Raw genomic sequence first — 24,987 nt, 5'->3', positions numbered from 1 at the left:
TAGGATGCCATTGATATTTTTCATATCATATCATACATTTTTTTATTCTTGAAGAATGTTTCTCTTTTCTTTTTTTTTTCAGGAAGTTATGTGTTATTATATTTGCTATTGAATTTTTAATTTTTGGATTTTTAAGACTGACCGAGAGGCATTTCCAGATGCTATTTTTTTCAACAAATTTTAGGCATATAATTTAGTTGACTGTATTTAAGCCTCAGATCTAGTCTCGATTACCCAGACGCATATTTAAATATAGCGTCTGGGGTGATTAACCGGACTGGTCAGATTTTTATAGGGGGCGTAACAAATAATTAAATATAGAACAATATATAAATAGCACTTCCGTTATCCCCAGTATAATTAAAAAAAAAAACAACAGTTAACAGTGTCGTAGTATATGTACATGACATTTTTGTAACGCACCTTATGTTGGCAAACTTGTTGATGGGCAATTTTAATACAAACAAAACTGCTTCAAACACGTTTTCACATGTATTCCTGTAGTGTTCAGAGTTCTTGTCCGAGTGATTTTATTTATTAACATGTAAAAAAAGATCTATAGTCAAAAGTAATCTTTAATTGGCAATTCTTATAAATACTCAGATTTCGGGCATTTTTTTCGTTGATTAAAAGTACTTTTATATATAAGTTTTAATCTTTTTTGTCATGATTTTTATCTAATACTTGATTTACTACTTTTCTGGTTTAAATTTCTGAAAAAAAAACGATCAAAAACAGTAATTAACGATGAGCTTTCCTAAAAAAAATCATGTACATTTTTTTTTCTAAAGACAAGCATTAATTGATAAAGAAAGGTCGAACTAGCAATCATATAGACAATAACTAGGATTCACTCTGTGGGCTTTATTTATAAAGTGTTATTGAACATTTGTGTTATTTTTAAATGAAGCGTTGATCACACACACTTGTCCGGGCTCCTGCCTTTTCTACGTTCAAACATGAACCTCTTCTGTAAATGTATACATATTTGATGGAACACGATTGTAGGCAAGTATCTGTCAGCCTGCTAAAAAAAGCTAGCCTTATGCAGTTTTTCGTTACAAACACTGTACATATGATACAAAAAATGATGTAAAATAATTCGACCCATAATATTAAAATTTTCTGCCTGGTAATAGTCATAAGCGGATCTAGCCCCTCTTTTTTCGTAAGAAAAAATAGTTGGATTATATAGGGAAACACTGTAGCATGAGTGAGTGTAGTGCCCTCACCCACACCCCAATAACAAGTTCTGGATCCGCCAATGTTCATGTATAGAGGATACCACGCTCATTGCGCGCTAAAAGAGGGGTCCGTAGGTGGACTGTTGTACTTAAATCTATAATTCTGCCCCAATTCAATATACCCTTTATTTTTAGTGAGTGATAATTTCTCCGACCTGTATCCCGAAAGGCTATATCTTCATACTATAAAATTACATTATTATCTATTTGTCATATTATAGCACACCACTTTTCTCTATTCTTTATACTGTATCATGATCGTCTTATGCATGCATGAAATATTTGCCACTGGACATTAAGCAACCAACCGTCCGTATATTGTATCTCCGTTAGCCTCTATTCTTTGTTTTATCTATTTTTCTTAGTTTTGTCTCATTATTTTCATTTCTGTAAATCCTGTTATAATTTATGCTGTCCTTTTTGTATATTCTTTCAGATATATCTGATGCACTTACCTTACAAAAAAGCACACATCAAGTTACGTCTATGTAGAGCAAAATATCTCATACAAATTGCAATGTAGAAAATCTCTTAACTATAACTGGCAGATCAGTGAGATCACACAATGAGCAAACTTGATTTTCATTCACAGAATTAACTGATCTTAAAATTTCAATCGACAAAACAGTTTGAATGTGTATTAGCTGTTACACCAATAATCGCTCAATCCTTTTGGGAAGAAAATATTTAGGAACCAACCTTCACACAAAAGAAATTTACCAGTGTACCCCGTTTCTATAGAGAAATACAGAACTTAACTAGTCATTCATGAAACTCAATATATATATACTCTTTGAATGCATGTTTAAATCTTGCACCTGGAAAAGATTGAATGGGATTTATCCCGTACTGCATGGTGACTTGTAAGAAAAAAGAATAACTCAAAGATATATTCTACTTCTCCAACTCATATAATATCCATCATGTATAAGCATGCAATAAAGGACAATTTCACAAGAACAATAACTTCTCCTGGGAACCTTTATATAAAAATTAAAAATAAGGAAAATGGTATGATTGCTATCGAGGCAACAACCTAGCAGAGTTTAAATGACATTGACGATATACGCAAATGCAATCACTGTATGCATGGCATTTAATATTGAGAAAACTCTCTACCATATAATCAACTATAAAAGTGGGAAACATGAAAATGACATACAATTCAGACGTGAAAACTGAATCCATTTTGGTACAGTGATTTATTTAAACTGTTTGATGATTCAGTCATTAAAAAAATCATTCAGTTTGAATCTTGTTCTTGTAGAATTGAAGCATGTTTATGATACAATGAAAATCCTGAATATTACATATTTTTTTTTAATTCTTCATATTTTACACATAAAATCTGTGTCCAGAAATCAACATTGGTTTGTCTACAAAAGAAAGTAAATATTAAAATCATATTTGATTTATGATCACAGCATAGCAATATATGAAAAACAAATTGTTTGAAAAAAACCCATCATACAAATATATTGTATAAACAATTGTCCTGGGACAAGTTGAATCCCGCTTCGGGGTGTAAGATTATCTCGCTGCGTTGAAGACACGCCCAATTGGTGGAATTATTCTGTTTCATGCTCTTTGGTTGGGTTGGTGTCTCTTTGACACATTCCCTGTTTGTATTCTCTATCTCAACCATGCATGGATTTTTCTCATTGTTGAAGGCCATATAGTTGCCTATAATTGCTCACATCCACTTCATTTGAACTTGGGTGGATAGTTGTCTCATTGGTATTCATACTGCATCTCCTTATTTGTGTAATGTTGACATTTTTGTACCTTTATCTTCACTTTTTTTTTTAGTATACATGAAAAACTCTTTATCATGATGATATCTACTTTTGGTAATTAATGTCATTGGGTTCACCGGTTGCTGCCTCATTAACACCTCCTTTCATTGATGCTAAATCTATTGTTTACTGTCTATCGTTTTACTCTATTGTTTTGCAGAAAATTGAATGTGCTGTGTTTTTCTCTTGACATGGCTTTGTTTAACATTAACCACAAAAACATTAAATAAACTTTTTTTGTGTGAAGAAAAAGTGCAAAAAAATGCATTTTTCTATTATAAATTGACCAGTCCAGAATTTGAAAACTAACAGTATATTTCAATTTTTAGATAGTGAAATATGAGTAAAACGAAATTACTCTTCATAACAACGTGTCCCATTTTTTACTGATCTGTATTGTATAAGCTAAATGCATTTGTTTAGAAAAAAAATCGATGATAAATCATTTTGACCGTTTTGTATACTATGTAAAAAAAAATGGCATCTTCTAGATGCACTTTCTTTGTTTTTCTTTGAATGTGTACATCATTGTGTATCCCTCCTCCCCTGAGGCTCCCCCCTTTTTTTTCTTTTACACATATCAAGATGTAAACTCCTTTATTTAGATAGATACAACAGTTCTAAATGAAGGAAACTTTCGGCGTCATAGCACTTTTCAATCAAGTATTCATAAAGTTACAGATACTACACATCAACCACAAAATGTATTTATAGCGTATACGACTGTTCGAGTGGTCCCAGTCAACACACAAGTTGACATTTATTGTATAATTATAAACTCGTTCGTAGCACAGACATGCATGAAAGAATATAAATACTCAGTGTATCAGGTTGCATTGAAATATATGTAACAGTGTGTGTTGTTATAATATTAACTTGAATCTTACCAAGGTTGGATGTGCTGATGTTTTCCTTCGCGGCCATGCTGTATGGTGTTTTCCATGAATTGTATGTCGTCACAAAAATATATAAATAGCTTTAAATAACAATCGGTACACTCGGGCTTTTCAATAATATTATCGTAATGTCATTTCTTCCGAAGTCAATAACCAACTTCTTGGTTATTCGTCTTGGACATTATCCCTAACAACAAACTAAAAAGGCCGATACTATTCCGAATGTCATAAATTACCATTTTTATATCACTTGTCATCCAGACGCTCTACTTTGAAAAATAAAGCGGCTGGATGATCGAGACTAGCCTCAGATCCTGATAAAATCATTATTGTCCGCCTTTAAGGTACAATTTTACGTTGTGCATATCATAAGTCAATGGTAACAAGCAGCCCCAGGACATTAAATAAATAAGGTAATTGTTGAATATTATAAAAAAAAAAAGCGCAAGTCTAAACGTGTCAAGATGATATATCTTTTGGTACCATTGGTGTTATATTAAAAAATAGATTACTGATTGCATTCCTTTTCGTGTATCTTTGCAGTAACTTGTTTTTGTATGACCATTTAATTACTAATTGTGTAAGGAATTGTGAACTAACGGAAAATTGACGGAAATGAGATTTTTATAAAGCGTGTCGATTCTGAAGGGAAAAATACATAAAATATATTAAAGGACACTGTAAGAGAAATATGAACATTTTTGTACGATGCTTTAAACCATGAAAAAGCGAGATTTATAAACCCCATCAACAGTTTCGTGTTAACTATATTTTTTTTAAGTTGACATTTTAAAGAAACGAGAATCTGGTCGTGGTAATAATGTTAAAGAAAGTATGGAACCAATTGAATGCATAAGTATATTTATATACTGGTACTAAACAGTTTCTCAGCGCATGTGTTTACAAATATTACGAATCTATGAAGTTTAATCAACAAGTAATATTTCTTTCGGTGATTGTTGATCGAAAACTTAGCAGCATATATATACTTTCCGGCGGATTTTGGTGCCGAAGCTTACCAGTTTTACCTTGTTAAACAATCAACGTAGATTTATGGGGTGCGAGTACAACATTAAACGATGATAGATGAATTTTTATTTGTTTTATTTTTCAAGTATGCATTGAGACGAGGGAGCATATATATAGTGTAAGAAAGGACACTGTAGGTAAATGTCTACTTGATAGTTGGTATTATGTAATAAATAAAGTAGCCTGATGCACATTCCATCGACTCATTGGGTATCAAATTTTAGAATCCTCTCGTTTCCCCTGGTTGAAAATAAATGATTTAACAAAATGCAAATATAATCTAAAAATTTGTAAGGGTTCCGCGGAACCCAGTGTCTCGCCTACTTTTGCTGTTAATCGCAGGCTCAACAAAAATGAGGGGAAGAATCAATTCCTCTCAATACTATCTTTTGAATGTAAGAAGCTTCTGTCCAAGTTTGGTAAAAATCCAGGATAGTTTATGAGTTTAAAAAATGTTTTAAGAACTTACTGCAGACTGTATGTAATGTTAACTAGAAGAAAAACTAAGTTCATTTATAAGTAAAATACGGATAAACAGGTACAAATTTTTAACAAAATGTCCTTCTAGATACTATCCTATGATCATAAACAAGCTTCTGTCCAAGTTTGGTAGAAATACCAGGATAGTTTTAAGAAAGTTTTTAAATTTTAAAAACTTTAACCAGAGTGAATGTAATGTGTCCTGGCAGAAAAACTAAGATCCATTTAAAAGTAAAATACGGAATTTTATTTTTACAAAATTTTCTTCTGGATACTATCTTATGATCATAAACAAGCTTCTGTCCAAGTTTGGTCCAAGTTTGGTCGAAATCAAGGATAGTTTGAGAAATTTATTAAAATTTCAAAAACATTTAACCACAGAGTCAATATTTGTGGACGACGAGGACGACGACGGAATGTAGGACTAAAGTCGAAGGCTCGACAGAAATAAAACTGCTAAAGAATATATGTTCGTTCTCACTTGCAGATCAAGCGGCAGCTTATTTTGCACAGACTCTGAGCGATTCTCTCTTTCGATCGGACAAAACATAAAGAAGGTTCGAGCAGAAGACAAGTAACATACGTTTAAGTTTAGTATGACGTAGAAAGTAGCATTCATAGGTCACCATACGGTCTTCAGCAATGAGCAAAACCCATTTAGCATTTCACAAGCTATAAAAAGATCCCGCAATTTTAATGAGAAAACAAACAGCCTAATCTATAAAGTACATAAAAATAAATGAGAACTAAATACTATGCTTACATGCAGCCACAAACAACAATAACCCCCGATTTACAGACATGGGACCGACACAAGTCAAATTGTTCAATAATAGTTCAAAAGAAACAAAATAAGTATAAATTTCATGTAGGAACATATGTAGGTGACTTCCTTTTTTTATCTGTTAATACATCAGGTCATAAGAGATATATGTATTCTACCTATTTTGACAAGTCTTCGACAACGTGTCTACAAATATTGTTCTAAAGTTTGGAATCAAATTTCACACTTTGTATTCTTTTTAAAAATGTAAATGATAAATATAAAATTTCATATCAATATCATAACTATACGATTGATAGATACACAGGTAAAAAGACAGGTGTGTGTTGACGGAAAAATAAACATCTCTGTTCAGGTAATCTATTTGATCCATTAGGAAAGTTAATAGGATAATATGTGTTGGCGCTTTTTTACAAGGATTAACAAAAAAACTATTCGGATTTATTACATACATTAAGGTGATAATATTACATATTGAAGTTCGGCCAAAGTTGGGATTTAAACACTATGAAAGAAGAAGAATAAACAACTGCTCGTTCATGTAACATTTTAACATGCAATCGATCGTAAACATGTTCAAATGTAAATATTCATAACGGTCCACGGGTCAAACCGAAACACGGATTACAATTTCAGATCATTGACGACCCGAAACAGATATAATTATAGCTAATAGACAAGAAGATCTCCGCCTTTACAACTAGGGAAATATTTCATTACAATAGGAAGATATTTAATGAAGGGATGTGACGAATGAGTGATTAAGTATAAATAGACGTGTATTGCCTGTGTTGTTTATTGACAATTCTCAGGTGAAGTGCATATTTTATATAATCAGAAAATGCAGACATGTGCAGTAAGCAACAGGTAAATGCATGTTTCTGGTGTTAGGTGAAAACGTGAAGAAAATATCACCCCATTCTATTATCGAAAAGTGAAATGTACTTAGACCGAATGGATTAATTACAAGTTGAAAAGTCACAACGATGGGTGGAAAGTTAAGTTGTGCTAGTAGACGGTATGCAGAGAGGGATTCAGATTTTCAACCTTATTCTAAAGGACCCATTTCAAAGCAAAATGTTGAAGGTGAGTCAAAAGTTATCAAGCTAAGCTAACAAATATAAAATGGGACTAAAAATTTCACATTCAACCAGTAACTGTACTCTAGGTTAAGCTGATTAGATTTTATTTTAAACGATTTAAACTGGTAAATTCATTTTTAATCTGTCTCTGGTTCACAGGGTTATTAAAGTCGTATATTTTGTGCATAATTATGTACTTTTTAAATTTAACTGTCATGTTTAAAACCGTCGATATATTATCCTGTAAACTACATAAGAACATAAAAAAGAATATTATATTTGCTACCGCAGATCTAAATTGTTGAGGTAAATTTCAGACGAAGAATATTTAATCTGATGTATTGGCCCTGTTAGATTAAACAGAGAAAGCCAGATGAAATATTTAGTTTTGAAAAATGTGTGTCAAGAAAAGAATGAGTGTACAGAATTATTTGAGTATGAATACATGTAAAATACATGCAAAATATACATATTAAACAAACCTACCTAAAAAAACCCGAAACGTTTACCAATGAGTATAAAGTAAACGGCAAACGCATTTTGAAAACATTTACATGTATATCCCCTTACTCTAAATTGATCGCAGAAGCCAATTGAACATATATATAGAAAATGTACATACACGAAGCAATGAGGCAATAACATATATACATTTGGGACTTCTTCAAAAGAAACAATTGTAATCTATCTAGTGTGATGAATTCTTTATTTCGTAATAATTATTGTACAATTATCCTTTGAGAGTAAATGCCAAGCTCAAGCACTGTAATGTTTATTTTCGTCTGATATAAGGACATGTATTGGGGAAATTAATAAGGAATCAATGTGTTGGTTTTTCTATCTGAATCGCACGTCACAAAAGTAAACAGTATGAATTAAATGTTTATGAATGACTAGTCCACACACGGTACCACAGATAAGGTTGTTTATCGTTATCACTTTTCTTAATTAATGTTAAGTTATTAAACTGAAATTATATATTTTTTAGCTTAATCTTGGATTACCTCACTTATCTATAATAAGTTTAGATAATCCAGAATTTTGTTTATCCTGGAAACGATTTCCTCGGACACGTCGTGTTTCTGGGATATATCTATATGGTACGATCTGGACGCCAAATGTTCAGGAAGACAAATACAAAAAACATTTAAAATCACCGAAACCAGCTGGCCTATAAAGACACCCCCCCCCCCCAAAAAAAATAAAAAAATTAAAGTGAAAGGCAACATTAAACGTGTAGAAAATAATCGATTTTCTTAGATATTTCTTTTCTTTTAGTTTGGAACAAGTTTTGAATTGAAAGTAAACTGACTAAGGATACATAAGACAAAATACAGGATTCATTACAATACAAATCAGAACTGGAAAACATTGAAATCTTAAATAATTGTATATAAATAGCAAAGACACATGTCATGTACAGACGAAGCAATGATAAAACTACCCGATATCAAGTAAAAGTTCGCAGTAAATGAAAGCAAGGTCAAAGTACTTTTAAGCTTGTTGATATAAAATCATACCGTGCTCCACATTTAGTGACACAATTTGTGTTTTTTTAGATTAAAAATTTGAATAAGTATTAAAAGAAAAGTCTAATCAGTTATCACATATCGATAACCAAGCGCTTAAGAGCTTAAATATTGTGATCGTACACCTGCTTAATGTATGAACATGTTGGCATTTTTCCACGCGTATATCGAATCCCAGTAAGTTGTCTCTTCATTCCATCACAAAATTAACAAAGCAATTTCAATTTCTAAAAGTTACATACATGTAATTTCAATAGGATAAATTAATAAGCAAAGTTTCGCGTAGTTCATCCGAAATCCGTGATGGCCACCTTTGCACAATGATAGTATAATACTGTAGCTCAACGGAAGTACATGTGCCTATTCCGATGCAATCTGATGACGTAAAAAATACAGATATGCTTTGACAACAGTTAGATTGACGGAAAGAACAAACACAAAATGTATCCCCAACTAAAGTCTAGTCACGGAATTCTGGTGAGACAGACATGATGTTTTACTCGTCTTATTTGTAGTCCGAAGTTTCCCAGAATAAATTCTTTTGTTACACCCTTAATCGGCTAAACATTTAGCCAAAGTGTCTCTTTTAAATGTATCTTTGATGTAAGTGCACCAGATAAATCGTAATTTAAAAAAAAATGTTAGAAGATATGAGTTTAAATGACAGTTATGATGCCACTGAAAAAAATATCATATAGGCATACGTGTATTTTCCCAAAACTTTTTTGGATGCCTCTGTAGCGTTAAAGCCTTTCTTTACAGGCCTGTATGAACTAAATAATCTTTTATACATAAATAATATTTATTTCTGTATACATGCAATTATCCTTGTTTATAAAGTTTAATGGAATTAAGATTTAACAGGGTCCAGAACTTAATACAGAAGTAGCAGGAAGTAGCATTTTCGAATGTTTAGGGACGAAGACAGATCGTTTATAAGTATGAATAAGGATGGTAATATTTGAAATGATACAGATTGGGCAAAACAAGGTTTAAGCTGAACTTTTATTCTGACCTATGCAATCTTCTGGTAATATGAATTATTACATAACAGAATAGAATCAAAGAGAAGCGGATGTAGTAAATGACCCCTACAGTAAGGTCAACTTTAATTCAAAAAGTGAAATAATTATTATAATGTATAACAAAACGTGTTATAATGATTTTTACATTTATATACTTCGTGATCCCTTCGTTTTAGATTCAATTGCATTTTGAGAGAATGTATTGCGTTTTATTTGTATGTTTATGTGGTACTCTGAGAGAAAGTATCGATTTAAAAATAAAACACCAATTTATTTGATATACTAGTATCTAAGTGCTATAAAACCGTGATATACATGTATATCTGATAACCTTCTATAAAAAACGTTCAACTTGAAATTTTACGACATAAAATATATAAGAGCCTAAGCTCTTCTGAATGATGCATAAATGATTAATGACAGCACTAAAGACGACCAAGACCATCGACTGTTGTCCTCAAAATCCGGTCAATAACTTTTTGATATGACATTTGTTTTAAGAAGGAAACAATATTTCTGAACATGAGGTTAACAGTCGAAACGTTGAATGTATATCTGTCGTGATATTGAATATAAATGGACTGTCAATCGACTAAGTATGCTGTTGTAATTGTCTGTTGTTTTTTGTTCCTAAAACTGTTTAGCAACTCTGCTTTTAATAAGCAAACAAAGCTTAAACACATTAATTACGCTATTGTTTTAAAAGTGTTTTATTATATATATGCATTTTGACTGGTTTTTTTTCGAATCAGTCCGGTTAATATCAAAATGGTAAACACAGCGGACGGATAGCCGTGGGCTGACGGCACATTTTAATGTGTTGTTAGTACTTACTGATGAAAAAATAGAGTTTAAGTTTGATATTGACGCTTTTCATTTATACCGTTTAAGATTAATTATCCTTGGTAGATTGTTAATTTCAAAATACAGAAAACCAGAATAGCTGTCAATTTGACAGCTCAGTTTCTTGTTTTCCTTGTTTTGAGGGTTTTAGGATGGGATTTGGGGTCGTATCATTTGCTTTTGTCTTTTATTTTTCATGTTGATCAGGGAAAAAAGAAGTCAGTGACGTAGGAAGTAGTTGTTCATATTAATCTTTAGTGGAAGTGTTGATAATTGATACCTGTAATCAACGTCAGATCAAAAGTCGTTCACCCGAACAGGTGGATGTTTCTGTACATTGTTAAAGTGTAAACACCAGCTTTAGTCTTCTAGTTACGAACAGACCTACAAAACAAAGTTGTCAGAATTAGCTTCCATTTAGAACATGATTATTTACTATTTGTAACCATGAACAATTTTTATCTCGTTCCACAGGCACTCGACTCTGAAAAAAACCATATTCATTATTATAAAACATAAAGGTATAAACTGGTATTATATCTTGCTGTTCGGTGTGGACCAAGGATCCGTGTTGAAGACCGTACTTTAACCTATAATGGTTCACTTTTACAAGTTGTGAATTGGAAGGAAAGTTGTCTTATTGGCACACATATATACCACATGTTCTTATATATATATATATATGTATTTTTGTAGAGACAATTGCCCAAGACTGTACTCGTTCACATTTTAACCATTTTTGTAGAAATGAAATTTTTCTTCGACACCAGTAATTATCAGTTGTATTTTCATGACAACAGTAACCCCATATTAAATCAGCATGATAAACCTGTCGTCCCTGTAAAAGTACAAGTATGACTCAACTAAATAATCTGACACTTTCCTTATATAGTGATGACATTATCTTGAAAGAAGATACTGAATGGAGACTTGTAAATGAGTTTTCTGTGTGCTTTTATTTAGGTTTAACTTCGTCATTTGAACTCTAGTGGGTAGTTGTCTCATTGGCAGTCATATACCATATCATCTTACTTTTATGTTTAAGGCTTCGTTTGTAAAAGGAGCTTGCAAAGTATTAAATCAAAAATGTATACATTATAAACATTTTTGATTTTATTTTTTCATATTAAAAGAAAAGAAACGAAAAGAAAATGTTTTCCAATCAGACTGCCGTGACAAACAAAAATATAAAGAATTATTTTCCTTGTGTCAGAAAACTTATTTCTCTTCAGAAAAAAAAACCAAACTTCACAGGTCTAAGTTAGACTTAGACGTGACGTGAATTGACTTGACTGAGACCCATGGTTTAAATTCATCTGAAAAACATCTGATATTTTCTGGACCCGCGCGCGCGTTATATTAGGGTGGGGGAGCATGTTTGCGGTTTACTTTACCAGTCACAATTCTGAAAGAGTATCGAATACGAATATCCCATAACAGTATACAATGTATCTAAACAAATGTAACTTTAATATATCAAATATGTAGTTGTTTTTCGTAAACGAGAAAGTGAAAATAGATTGAAACCAAATCAAAGTACAGCGCTGGAATTAGTTTGTCACAGAGACAACAACTCAACAAGGCAAAAAAAAAGTCATCCGGAGGTCATCCTACGGCCTTCAACAAATATATATAAACTAGTTCAACAAATTCGTGAGTTAACAACAACTATATATTAGATAGAAGTAAATCAAGGATGTATACATGTACCTGGCTATTATATATGCCCTTGACTAATTGAAGTAAAATGAAAAAAATGCACAACTATGAGATGTCATACAATTTCTACATTTTGTTTAATTTGCAGGGTAAACAAGCAACGAAATGTTCTCCTTTATTTTGCAAGTTTTCGATACGCGGCCCGATTTAAGAGATTGACATATTGTAAAAACACCGATCTTTTGCTGAAGGTCGTATGCGAACTCGTTGATGTCTCTTTGGATTCTTGTTTTGATATGTTGCTGTGTCATTTATGCACACAGGTGTATACATGTATAAACAATTTCTCTTAAATCAGATTCATTCCATAAGCTCTCTTTAACAATGATCTTTAACGGGAAGAGTGGCGTGATTTCATCAAAACTTGGTACGTGTGACATCACCAGTGTCGACTGTTTCAGACATGTTAAAGTATTAAGATATCGCGTACATGGTTTACTGTTTTTCACTGATTAAAACATCTTTTTTTTTTATTGACGTGCAGGTGAAATGCGAAAACTATGAAGTCACTTGGGTATTATAGGGAGAACCAAAGGGAAACGCGTTTAATCTTTCAGATCAAATAATTGATACTTGTAAACAACGAAACTTAAGATATAAACACGCGAAGTATGTATGTACCATCCTATAATAATAAAGCCATACATTTTTTTAAACAGTCGTTGTGTTCGTTCCTTCCGTAACTATACATGATATGTAATGAAAGTTGGTACATGTATAGATTTATTGTTTATATTTTTTTTTCTGAGACTTTAGGTTTTCCCTTTGAGAAAGTTATACTTTGTTATCTGCTCTTTGGTCGGGTTGTTCTCGCTTTAACACCACGTTTCTATTCTCTATTCTATGACAACTGTTAGTTGGTTAGTGAAGTTGTATAACGGGCTCGTGCTATGTTGGATTTAAAAATATGGGCAAAACATGTACATTTATTTCTTTGGTTAGTTTAAAGTTGGGGTTCCGTTAAAATACTATATATATAAGGAAATTGTTGGTTTGTCAGTTCATGAAAGGTGCGGCTCACAGTGATCGTTTATTGTCATGGTTATTAAGTTCGATTTCAGTTCATTTTTATAAAAATGTATTTTCACATTCTGTCGAATGGAAAACTGAATAGTTTATTATATATTTTGTGTTGAATTATTATGTTAATAAACATTCTTTGCTAGAAAAAGAAGTTACTTAGAGCAACCAAATATATATGTTATCTTGATGTTTGTCTTGTTTATAATAAGGATGTAATTAAATATAAACAACTGACTGAGTTTCGGACGAGCATACCGAGTGAGATTTTAATAGACATTTTCTTTCTGTCTGATATATGAGGTATGGATTTGGCCGCACTCAAAACCAAGTTTTTCGTCCGTAATTGTTAAAGTATCTTTGTTTAAAACTTTTTTGTAACGATTAAGTTATAAAGACTTTTGATATTTTCTTCTGATCTCACAAAACCTGTTAACCCGCTGCTTTTTACGTCTGTCCTAATTCATGAACATCTAGCATTTGTTAGTTTCTTTGAGTGTTATTCTATAGATTTTTTTGGCTTCTTTATTTCTTTCGGAGTATGATCTGCATGGCGTCCATTTCGATGAGCTAACATATTATTGTTGAGGGCCCAGCTGAAGCCCGCATCCGGATGATGGATGTTCTCGCTGCGTTGAAGTCCTATTGGTGGCCTTGTGCTGTTTTCTACACTTTTTTTATTCTATGTAAATATAAATAACAATATCGGAAACGTATCATATGTAATGCTAATTGATAATATTAGTGTATTGATATTTATAATGTGTAATCCAATTACAGACACGACTAATTCTCGACAGTATACGTTTCTCCTTGGACATATGTCAACTTCATTTCATCTGATAAAGTAAAAGATCCTTAATTGGCATTTGATATGCTAAGAATTGATCAATACCATAACTACATACGTCTGCAATACAAAGGTGTGGGGGGAGGGGTTGTACCTAACTGTAAAACCAGGTTTAACTAACCTTTTTTTGTAAATGCCTGTTCCAAACCAGGAACAAAACAGTTGTTTTCCATGCATGTTTGATAGAGTCGAGCGTTTTGATTTTTCATAATTTATTAACTTCCCCTTTTAATAAGAATTTATCTTTGTCTGAGGTATTTTGTTATTGTATTTTTTCTTCTTCATATAACTTGAGATGATGTAACCGTAAGTAAAAATTGTACATTTAATAAACGGTTAAAGCTTAACATATTTACCGGATACAACTTTTCTGAAAAAATATCAGTGAAAAAGCATTCGTCCCATTCTTAAAACTTGGAATAATTCAAGTTTTATGTCCATAACAAGACCATATCAACTGCCAATTGTAAATATATAGTCAACAAGTAAATTCATCGAAATACATGAAAGAAAATATGAATTGTCGGACCAGAAAGCAATGATTCTCAAATGTTCACATTAATTCTGGTTTAACTTCCTTAATCCCTCACAACTCATCATTTCTCTGGCAATTAAGCTCTAATTACAACCAACTTAATAAGAACAGGCAGACACTATTTACTTGACACTAGGAGGCTAAGGTGTAAATTGGGATTTGGTATCATATCCATTCGCCAGATGCTGCCAATGAACACTAAACTTCGGATTATCTCGTGTTATAACGTCCATTGGAAATTTAATGTCTACTGAATTGCCAAGTAAGTTTGTAATCAAACTTTAACACTACACTGCGTAAATTCACTTTTTTCAAACAATGTATATAGACTATTTTAAGATACTATTACTTGCCGTTTATCTTTTGGAAGTATGACCAACAAAAAAGCCAATTATCCAAGTTCGTCAATATTTCGATAGTTGTTAATTTTGCAGAATTATATATCTAATAATGAAATATTTTAGAATGTTTTAAATTACAATACATGCATTGAATACATCATTACATGATCACCCGTTTCGGAAAATTGTGTCCTCCTTAGGTTGAAGACGCAATACATTTGTTACAATATTGTCCACAAAACATACGAGTTTAAGAAATAAGATAGATCTCTTACATAATAAGGGTCTTTGATATTTTGGATGGGAACCTATGGCAAGTTTTAAGAGCTGAATTCACTATCCGTATGAAATATTTGAATAGCCTGCATGTTAACTTATGGTTTTCATATTCTTTACTTGTTCATATTACTGCCATAAATTTATTACTATTTCATATTGTAGTGGACTTCTAATGTTACGTGCGTATGCTCATCGAATTGCATTGTTGGCTTCAAGTTGTTTTATTTTTTAACTTCACAGTACTGAATGAATTATGTAGGAAGGAAAATATACACTGAACCAAATTTTCGGTTCGAAATCCCATCGAGTTGAAGAAAAACCTGAATTTTATAAACTATTGACACATATATACATGTACAAAATATCTAAATGCATGTATTTATCCAAATTTAAAACGTTTACAAAGATAATTGTATACAATTTTGATAATTAAAGTAACACCTCTTGTCGCCTAAGGTTAACACACAAACATAGATCACATATCGTCTTACTAATCTTTGATCTACAATTGACAGTTCTGGCAAAAACTAACAATAAGATTTAATAATCAGCGTTTTCGTGACATATTTTAGACAAGACAAACCATTTGACTAATGACACATAACTTCTTTAAATATTTACATTAATTATTGATTAAATATATAATATATTATTGGCCCAGTTTTACAACCCTATTGTCTGTCCGTAAACATTATATATGAGAATCGTAAATCAGAGAACAAACCCTAGAAGCAAGCTCAGGGTGTTTTAAAGTGAAGGACAAACTGACAATTTGAAGGTTATTAAAAAAAAATCAGGTTATCACAAAAAAAACCAACAGATCACGTATGTGATTTAACTCTATTTTCTTGTATCGAATCTCCTTATTTTTTCAAAAGAATCTTGATTTGGACATAAAAATCACATATGGAATGGGTTGAGTGTACCGTATAGGTTATATAGGAACAGATAGGGAAAAAATTTGGAAACAACATTGATATATATAGCCTTGCAACGGCATCAAAGCAAAACATTAAAAAAAGCCTTGCAAGACGTCTTCCTGCAACGGCGTCAAATGTACAAATTCCTAATACCTCACCGTTAATGTTTTTACCAAAGCTTTATACAAATTTTCAACAATGGATAATAATGCATTAGTACAATCATGCCTGACGACACCCAAGTGTATGAAAACATAACAATTGAGGAACCATCTGTTTAAGACATTGATAGTTGGCTACCACAACAATAAACAGATGTAGACTAACAATAGTTATTTAGATGTGTATCGATGTGTCAGTATTTGATGGTTTTACCGTATGGGTACCTCTCATCTACTTCATATAATCACATTACTCCATCTCCTCAACAATTTTACGATCATCATGCCTTTTCGATCGACAAAATAATGGCTATTGGAAAATGTAATTTGAAGTAGTTTTTCTGTGAGAACCCACCAGGGACATACATATATTTTAAAATAAGCAGTTACAACGATCATGATACGTCTGTCTCATTCCAAAGGTTTGTGTCATTGGTACTGTTCTAAATTTGATGTGGCTTTATTTCTCTAGTAATATTACATTATAACTGTCGGAGAACTGTTGAAGATTATCTGCCAACTGTTGCGAACTGCATGCAAACTGTTGTTGAACTGTTATATTGGTTGATTCAGACGTCTTTATGTTTGTTTTTGTATGAAGATATGCGACGCATGCTTATAAGCCCTTTCAACTAATTTTTAAAGATTGTTCTTATGTTGTGCTGTTACACCACTGTCCAAGGTTAGAAGATGGTTTGGACGTCCGCAAACATGTTTAACCCTGCCACATTTTGTATGTGCCTGTCACAAGTTCGAACCCCGTGAATAAGAGATTGTTGCTAGATGCTATATATTATATTTGTTTTTCGTTGATTGTTTCGTACTTTGAATTGTTTGACCTTTTATAACTGGATGTAACTTTGGAATGAGTTTTGTTAAAGGATGCACGGTGACCTATATAGTTGTTTATTTCTACTTATTTTTGTCTTTGGAGGAGGGTTGACATTGGCAGTCATACCACATCTTTTTTGGTTATAATCCTTTGCACCTAACAGCTTTAACTTTAGACACTTCCATGTAATTCTTAACATTTTGCAGTCTATTCAGCTGGTTTTATATGTCTTAGGTTTATAAATGTAAGCGTAAGTTCATGTTATCAAATGGATGACCAGGACAATTTTGCTATTTCCACTGATCTGCATTTCTTCTCATTAATGTGAAAACAGTGAGAGTATATAAATATAAACAGGCGTTTAATACATATTGAAAAAATCTGTTTACAACTTGACTTCACAGATTCATGACTCTTCTAAGATCTTTGTATAATGTAATTGCCGTTTGCTTTTATTGTTATTATACTTTGTAATGAAAATCGTCCTATCCTCTGCTTTGATAATATGTGTTAGTAAGAATGGTTCTAATTATCAGGAATACTTTGACATATTACCACTTATGATGTAACATGGTTTTTATTTATGCGGAATTCTATGAGAGTTTGGAATTTTGGCATCGAAGAATGATGAAAACACATGCTATATATTGCAATCAATTATATCTATCTATCTTTGTTTTTACTGCAGTAGCAGATTTTACTTTGTTATTTTCAATTTCTGAACATCATCAGACCCGCAAATGCTTGGATTTAACCATCTGATTGAAGAGTTTCATCCATTCGGAAAAACAACGGGAAGACATTCTTTTGATGTATGCTAACCAAACCATTCGATATTGACTATCCATCTGCCATAGTAAAACTGACACAAATATGATGAATCTAAGTCATAATTTTGTTATCATTCAGTTATTTATTCTGGATGTAAATATAATTGTGCAAGCACCTGCCGTGCAGTACTTATATAAGTATTGATAAATCCTCGATTATATTAACTAATTATCATTCATGGAACTGTAATTCTCATATTCATCCAGATGTCTACTGTATCTTAAAAAGTTTATTGAGATGTTCTTCGTGAAGTTATTAGAGGGATGTATATTATACGAACTTGAATAATGAAACTAATTTACACTTGAGGATTTTGGCAGCTTTAAAGTAAACCGTCTGCCGTGCGATAATAGTTTTAATTTTCGTATCATTTTATTAAGTTCTGTTGGATTTGCTTCATTGCAAAGTCATTCTGGAATCAATTAAACTTAATTTTAGAAACCACGCTCCGAAACGAATTTATTAATAAAAAATGGAAATTATAACATTATCACTTTTTCATCTGTGTGAAGACTAAAGCAAACCTATAAATTCGAGTCTAAAGTTTTGCTCACAGCAGCTGCTTGTTGATATTAAACGCTGCCAATTTAATGAAGATAATGGCCTTTTATGGTGGAAATTATTTCTGACTCATCTATATTTACATAATATTGAAAACTAAAACAGTCCTAAATTGCCTTGTTCATGTGTGATATTCACTTCAAGGATGACGTTTTGTTCAGTGTGGGTAAATGTGAAGCATTCACTTTTTGGCGGATCTTCCTACAACTGCAGACGACAGGAGGCCGCGTGGTCCGAAAATTGGGATAGTGATGAAGGTGAAGCAATGTTTATTTTTATTTAAAATTGAGAATGGAAATGGGAGAATGTGTCAAAGAGACAATAACCCTACCATAGAGCAGACTTTATTTGCATTTATATTCAAATGCAGGTTAGACTCTGGTTTATAAGTACGTTCTGTTTATTCTGTGAAAACTCGGTAACAGTTTTACACTTTTGAAAACCGTTTTCAATTTCAAATCTTACATTTCGACTAGAAAATGGCTTCAGTTTACACTTGAACAAAACCATTTTAAAATCACTTATTTTTCTTTTATTCGATTTGATTTTCTATTCTGGTGATCATCGCGAGAGGAAACTTTGACTTTTAAAATCATCACATGGCTATTGTTTCGATACAAAGAGAATCCATTTATTTGCCATTAAAATATCCATAGCCGAATGGATTCTCTGTAATCAATGCAGTCTCGTCTATATTACACTAGTCAATATTTACGTGTTGCAAATCGATTTTATCCAGAATTTATAATATGATAGACCGTGACTTGGAACTATTATCATTGCTTATCTCTTTCTTCATCATCAAGGTTGGTTATTTTATCTTTTTCTTTTCAGAGCGGAACACAAAATAGAGATCCATTTCATATAATAATGGCATCTTTAAAAATAAAGAATGCGTCCGAATAACTATAACTGCGTTATAACGAACAATTAGATGAGCAAAAAATGCTACACTTAAGTTCGCTATAAAGATGTTTTAATTGTTGGTTAGTTTGACATGAGTAGATTTTCATTGTTCAATCACTCAAATTATTGTAGACTTTGCGTATACAATTTTGAAAAAAAAAAAAAAAAATCGGAGGTCGCAAATTATGTTATAATTGTCATTTATAAAGCCTCCCTTTTCGTTAGGTTATCGCTCTATCATTATTAGATGCCGGAAAAAAAACTTTATATGGGTTTAAATGAGATGAAAAAAACATCGAACGTCATGACAAAGGTTTTCACAAGCTGTCATTTTTTTTTACTTCTTTAGTATCAAAAATGGGTTTATTTAGTATATTCATTGGAAAAGAAACCCCCCAAAAAAACCTAGTAATGAATACTGTTTGGCGTACCAGCATTTAAGTTTAAAATAGTAATATGCGGTGTCTAGCAGAATTGATTTTTTTCTTGCATACAATACGGGCTGCAGTAATGCTTCTATAATTAAATTAATTGATCGGCAATGAACAGCATGTGTGTCATACCAATACTGACTCATATATTATTTACAGTTTTATTATTTCATTAAATTTTTACATTTCTATATAAAGACTGACATTTTTTAAATTACTAAATTGTCATATTCGATTGTTTTATTACAAAATTAAAAAATATATGTGTCTCAAATTAGGTCACAACGCTGGTATATTGTATTTCACTAAAAAAATGTTATTTAATAATAATCATTGTATTATGATGTTTATGTATCTTGCCCGACAAAAGGGCCCATGATTGGTAAATAAAATTAAAATAAACATCGGTCATGCTTTGTAACAAAGGAACACTATCTTTCGTGGCGGATCTAGGGGGTTGGGATGAGAACCCCCCTTTTTTTGAAGATAAATGCATTTGAATAGGGACATATAGTAGGACCCCCTTTATCATGGGTTGTGGTATACCTCTGTATTACTTCAAATCCTGTCATTTTTTTTATGCATTATCAGGTCTTTAGGAATATGTCATGAAATTTTCATTTTAAGGTATTAAAAGAAGGTAGAGGTATATTGCTATCAACTTTTGTATTTATCAAGAGTAGGTTGAGGAATTATTTATCATGACCTTAAACATGAACACGTATTAAGACTATGAAGTTTGCATAAAATTATGTACTGAAAATAAATTTATATGATACCGTATCATAAAGTTCAACATCTTCCAATAAAGCTAAAAACACACATGAATAGAGACCCAGTATTTTGACATTGATTTATTGTCGACTATACATACTCTCTATAATATGTTTTGTAACTTATTTTTGTCGTTCAGTTGCTGCCTCATTGAAGTGGACCCCACAGTATGTTTTGTTCACATATAAATGTCATTAAGCTATGTTGTCTTTATCGTATTGAATGAACAATTCCATAAAACTATAGGAAAGAAAAAAACCCTCAGTAAGTTTAGAAATCTGGCCATACGAATCTTAAATCAGTTTTCATTTATTTTGCAGAATCTGAAGGCGAAAACGCACAGCCTTGGAGGTTTTGGAGGAGATTTTCGTTACGGAGAGGAGACAAGGGGAAGAGGGATCTTCTTCACAGAGAAGACGATGAAAAATACGACGCTAGTCACAAACTATTTCCGGATGAACATTGTAAAAGGACTAACAGCTTGAAACCACCACCTAAACCACCCAGACTATTTCTCTTTAGATCCTCGTCCATAAGTACTCCACGTTCATCATTTGTTGGACCTCTGGATCGGAACTCTTTCGTCATGTCTCAAGCATACCAAAGCTCGCGAGCACGCGACAGCAACGTACCAACTGCGCATGTAGTTCCTGTTCAGAAGGAGAATGGCACCATTTCAAAACAGTTAGTAAATAATAATAGCATTCAAAACGAAATACAAAAGCCAGATGATGAGAAACCACTGATTAATGAGTTCGACACAATAATGTTAGGCTCTCCATGTTCATCTTCTAAAATTAAAATAGTTACACCGGACTTAAATCCACGGCGAACAATTGGCAGATCACGAAAAATGTCCGTAGATGTGTCTTCATCTGACAGTCATCGATTGGTTATTCAAAATGCCTCTGAACTTCTTTGTCAAACGCTAGATCCTACTATCTTATTGGACGAATTATCAGAAAAACAGGTTGTGTCTGCAATTGACTATCAGGCTTTTAAAGGCCATCCTGACAGACGATTAGTTTGTGAAAGTTTAATGCAGTCATTAATGGAAGGCACATTAAGTCAGTTCACTTGTTTCTGTGATGTTCTCAAATCAAAACTGACTTATGAGGATATCGCTGTGATTCTCGACGTTATGAAAGAAACATATGACATTATTTTCAACATTCCAGTCACCGGCGTATGTTCAACGGGTATACCCGACGAGGACAAGTCCATAACGTTCGAGATTGGATATTTCAATAACCAACTTGGAAAGTTAAAACCATTAGTGCAATTGGAAAAGGCTCGTGACTATAAACGTTATTCTCGCGATTCGATGCTTCTTAAAAGATCTTCCCGAATTTCGTACATGTCATCGTCCAGTGATACCACTTTGATTGATGAAGTGGCAGGACTTGACTTGAGCGTGCCGATGATAAACATTAGTATTTCCGGTTACTCACTGCGTGGCACTCGAGCTAAAGCCGTGGCAACACTTATAGAAAAATATGATTGCATTTTAGAACTCCATGTGGGAAAAACACAAATGCAAGGAGCTGATATAGGCACACTTGCAGTTGGTTTGCCAAAATCGAATATTTCTGTGTTAGATTTACGTTTAAATTCTGTTGGCAATGACGGGGCCAAATTACTTTCTTGTTTCCTACAAAAAAATTCAAGCATAAAAAACCTGAATTTATCGTCCACGGGTGTAGACAGTGACGGATTTAAAAACATTTGTGAAGCATTGAAACACAGTACATGCATTAATGAATTAGACTTCAGTTTTCTCGAAGTTGCTGATAGTGGTTGCATTGCTATTGGCAACATGCTAAAACAAAACAGGTCATTGACAAAGTTACGTCTAAGAAGTGCAAATATTTCATGGATTGGTTGTGGGATATTATTCGAAGGCGTTCAACAAAGTAAAACATTAATAGAACTTGACATGAGTCGAAATTTCATTGGCGACGACGGCATAGAAATGATGTGTCGCCATTTGAATGATAAGACAAGTTTATTGGAATTAAATTTAGAAAACTGTGGAATAACAGCTTCCGGTTGCTCTTTATTAGCAGATGTCATTCAAAGCTATAAGACAATAAAAAACCTGGATTTGAGCTCCAACTTCATTGCTGACTCCGGTATTTCCAAACTTGCAGCGTCATTAGAACGCAACAAGTCCATCAAAACATTAGGACTGAATATGTGTGGTATTACAAATGATGGGTTTTCGAAACTTTTAGATGTTCTGGAATGTAATCCTACAATAACTTTGATGAAACTGTGTTACAATCGACTTGGTCGAGAGTTCACTAATCCAGCCGCGGCATCGGATGACCTCAGATACCGCGTGCGAATAGTAACATCTTCAAATCCAAAACTTAAACTTTTATTATGGGGAAACGCTTTTGACGATGCATAATTATGTTGTCGGAAATTATCTTTACTAGTCCGGTGAAAATATAAACACTGTTTTAAAATGTTCATTTAATAATTATATACATATTTATTTAATTTATATAAATCATTTATATCTTGATATGTAAAATTTTGAAAAACTGAGGAATGATTGCCAATGAGACAAATATCCACCAAAAACAAAGAAGAAGAATGTAATCGACTACAGATTATTAAACGTTCGTCAAAAATGAGCAGACTTATACTATATGGGAGGCAACAATGTATAATAATGGAATAACAAAATAGGAAACAATTTAAAAGAGATTTGATTTACGCTAATAACATTCAACGAAGAACCAGCACGGCAGACGGCAACCAACAAAACACCGGACTACATGCAGACTCCTGACTTTGGACAGACACTTATAAACAAATGTGTCGAGTTAACATTTTGTTGGTGCTCACATAGAACAGGTAATAACAGCAGAACAACACCCTCTATTTAAATCAAATAGAAGGACTGGACTACTCTCTGATCAGCAACACCAACAAAAAACCTATAAAATAACAATAAACACACGCACACACACACACACACACAAATCAAACTGAGCGTACTCTCGTATATAGTTACTAAACGCTTGTTTTATTGCTGTTCAATTTTAGTATTTTTTGTTTTGCCTTTCAACTGATTTTATTTAAACGTCACTTATGATTCTTTGTATCCAATTTCAACTCAGAAATACACCTCTGACGCCTTGTTTTCCCAGACTTAAAGATCAACAAGTTATTATATGAACTTCAGAAACTAGAAACCACTTTAGTACGGATAAAGAAAATACGTATACCTTTGAAAAAAGACATAAACACCGTATACAATTATTTGTGCATTCAACAGACTATAGACCAACAGCTCCTTTTATTCACAATTATAAGTTTCCAGATCGTGGATATTACAACTATAACAAGTCAGAACGAGATGATAACTATTACAAAAGACAAACACTTTTGCAAAGAAAACCTGCAGGGAGGATAACAATATGCTACTTTTTTAATTTGTTACATGTATGAAGAACACTCAAATGGTCCCACAACAGGTAAAAAGGAAATCAATTACCGAAAACCATTAAAACAATTTCCCGGCTTTAACTGATACTACACTGTTTTTAACCTTGAAATAACAGGATTTGCCTTACCCTTCTAGGGCATCTTAGATTAACCCACGTTTTGTAGAGTTCGTTTGCTTACTCTTTGAGTTTTCTTTGATGTGTTGTGTGGTCTGGTTTGCCTTTTCCTAGTTTTTCGTTTTTTGCCATGGCGTTGTCAGTTTCTCTTCGACTTGTGGTTTTGATGTTCTCTTGGTATCTCCCATTTCTATATTGATAAGTTAGCGTATTGAAAATCAGAGAAACCTATCAGGAGCTGATGGAAGTTAATTGCAATCAATTCTTCAATGACAAAGAAGATATAAAAAAGAAGATGTGGTATGATTGCCAATGAGACAACTATCCACAAAAGACCAAAATGACACAGACGTCATGATAGGCTAGTATAAGGGCTTTAAGTCAAAGCCTGAAACTGTATTAGCATTAACAGGGAAAACAACAGACCCGAACGTGTATATCAAAGTTGCAACATGAATTAGAATGAAATTCAAAACAGTGTGGCTGTGGTCATTGATCGACACATTAAATTCATCCATTGACTGGGACAATTTACGTGAACGTT

The 24,987-nt window shown here is 32.6% G+C and overlaps 1 protein-coding gene and 1 long non-coding RNA gene across 4 annotated transcripts; one reads left to right on the top strand and one right to left on the bottom strand.

The window, feature by feature from the left end:
* Positions 1-2,427: 2,427 nt before the first annotated feature.
* On the bottom strand, positions 2,428-4,234 carry LOC143066560 (uncharacterized). The gene is made up of 2 exons (XR_012975671.1): positions 3,928-4,234; positions 2,428-2,620 (listed from the first exon to the last, which is right to left on the bottom strand). It is a non-coding gene; the product is annotated as an uncharacterized LOC143066560 (long non-coding RNA).
* A 2,347-nt stretch (positions 4,235-6,581) lies between these two features.
* LOC143066532 (uncharacterized) lies at positions 6,582-23,398 on the top strand. 3 transcript variants are annotated; one of them, XM_076239440.1, is made up of 2 exons: positions 6,582-7,315; positions 21,189-23,398. In XM_076239440.1, exons 1-2 carry the CDS (start codon positions 7,216-7,218, stop codon positions 23,279-23,281), a joined length of 2,193 nt encoding a protein of 730 aa, XP_076095555.1. In that variant the 5' UTR covers positions 6,582-7,215; the 3' UTR covers positions 23,282-23,398. The 3 variants fall into 3 exon arrangements, with proteins under 3 accessions (XP_076095555.1, XP_076095560.1, XP_076095552.1); XM_076239445.1 differs by lacking the exon at positions 6,582-7,315 and adding an exon at positions 14,950-15,094; XM_076239437.1 differs by lacking the exon at positions 6,582-7,315 and adding an exon at positions 18,483-19,014.
* The last annotated feature ends 1,589 nt before the right edge of the window (positions 23,399-24,987 follow it).

Source organism: Mytilus galloprovincialis, chromosome 1, assembly GCF_965363235.1.
Source record: "Mytilus galloprovincialis chromosome 1, xbMytGall1.hap1.1, whole genome shotgun sequence".
Taxonomy (NCBI): domain Eukaryota; kingdom Metazoa; phylum Mollusca; class Bivalvia; order Mytilida; family Mytilidae; genus Mytilus; species Mytilus galloprovincialis.
The sequence above is the reverse complement of the archived record's forward strand: the minus strand, read 5'-3'. Positions and strand labels throughout refer to the sequence as shown.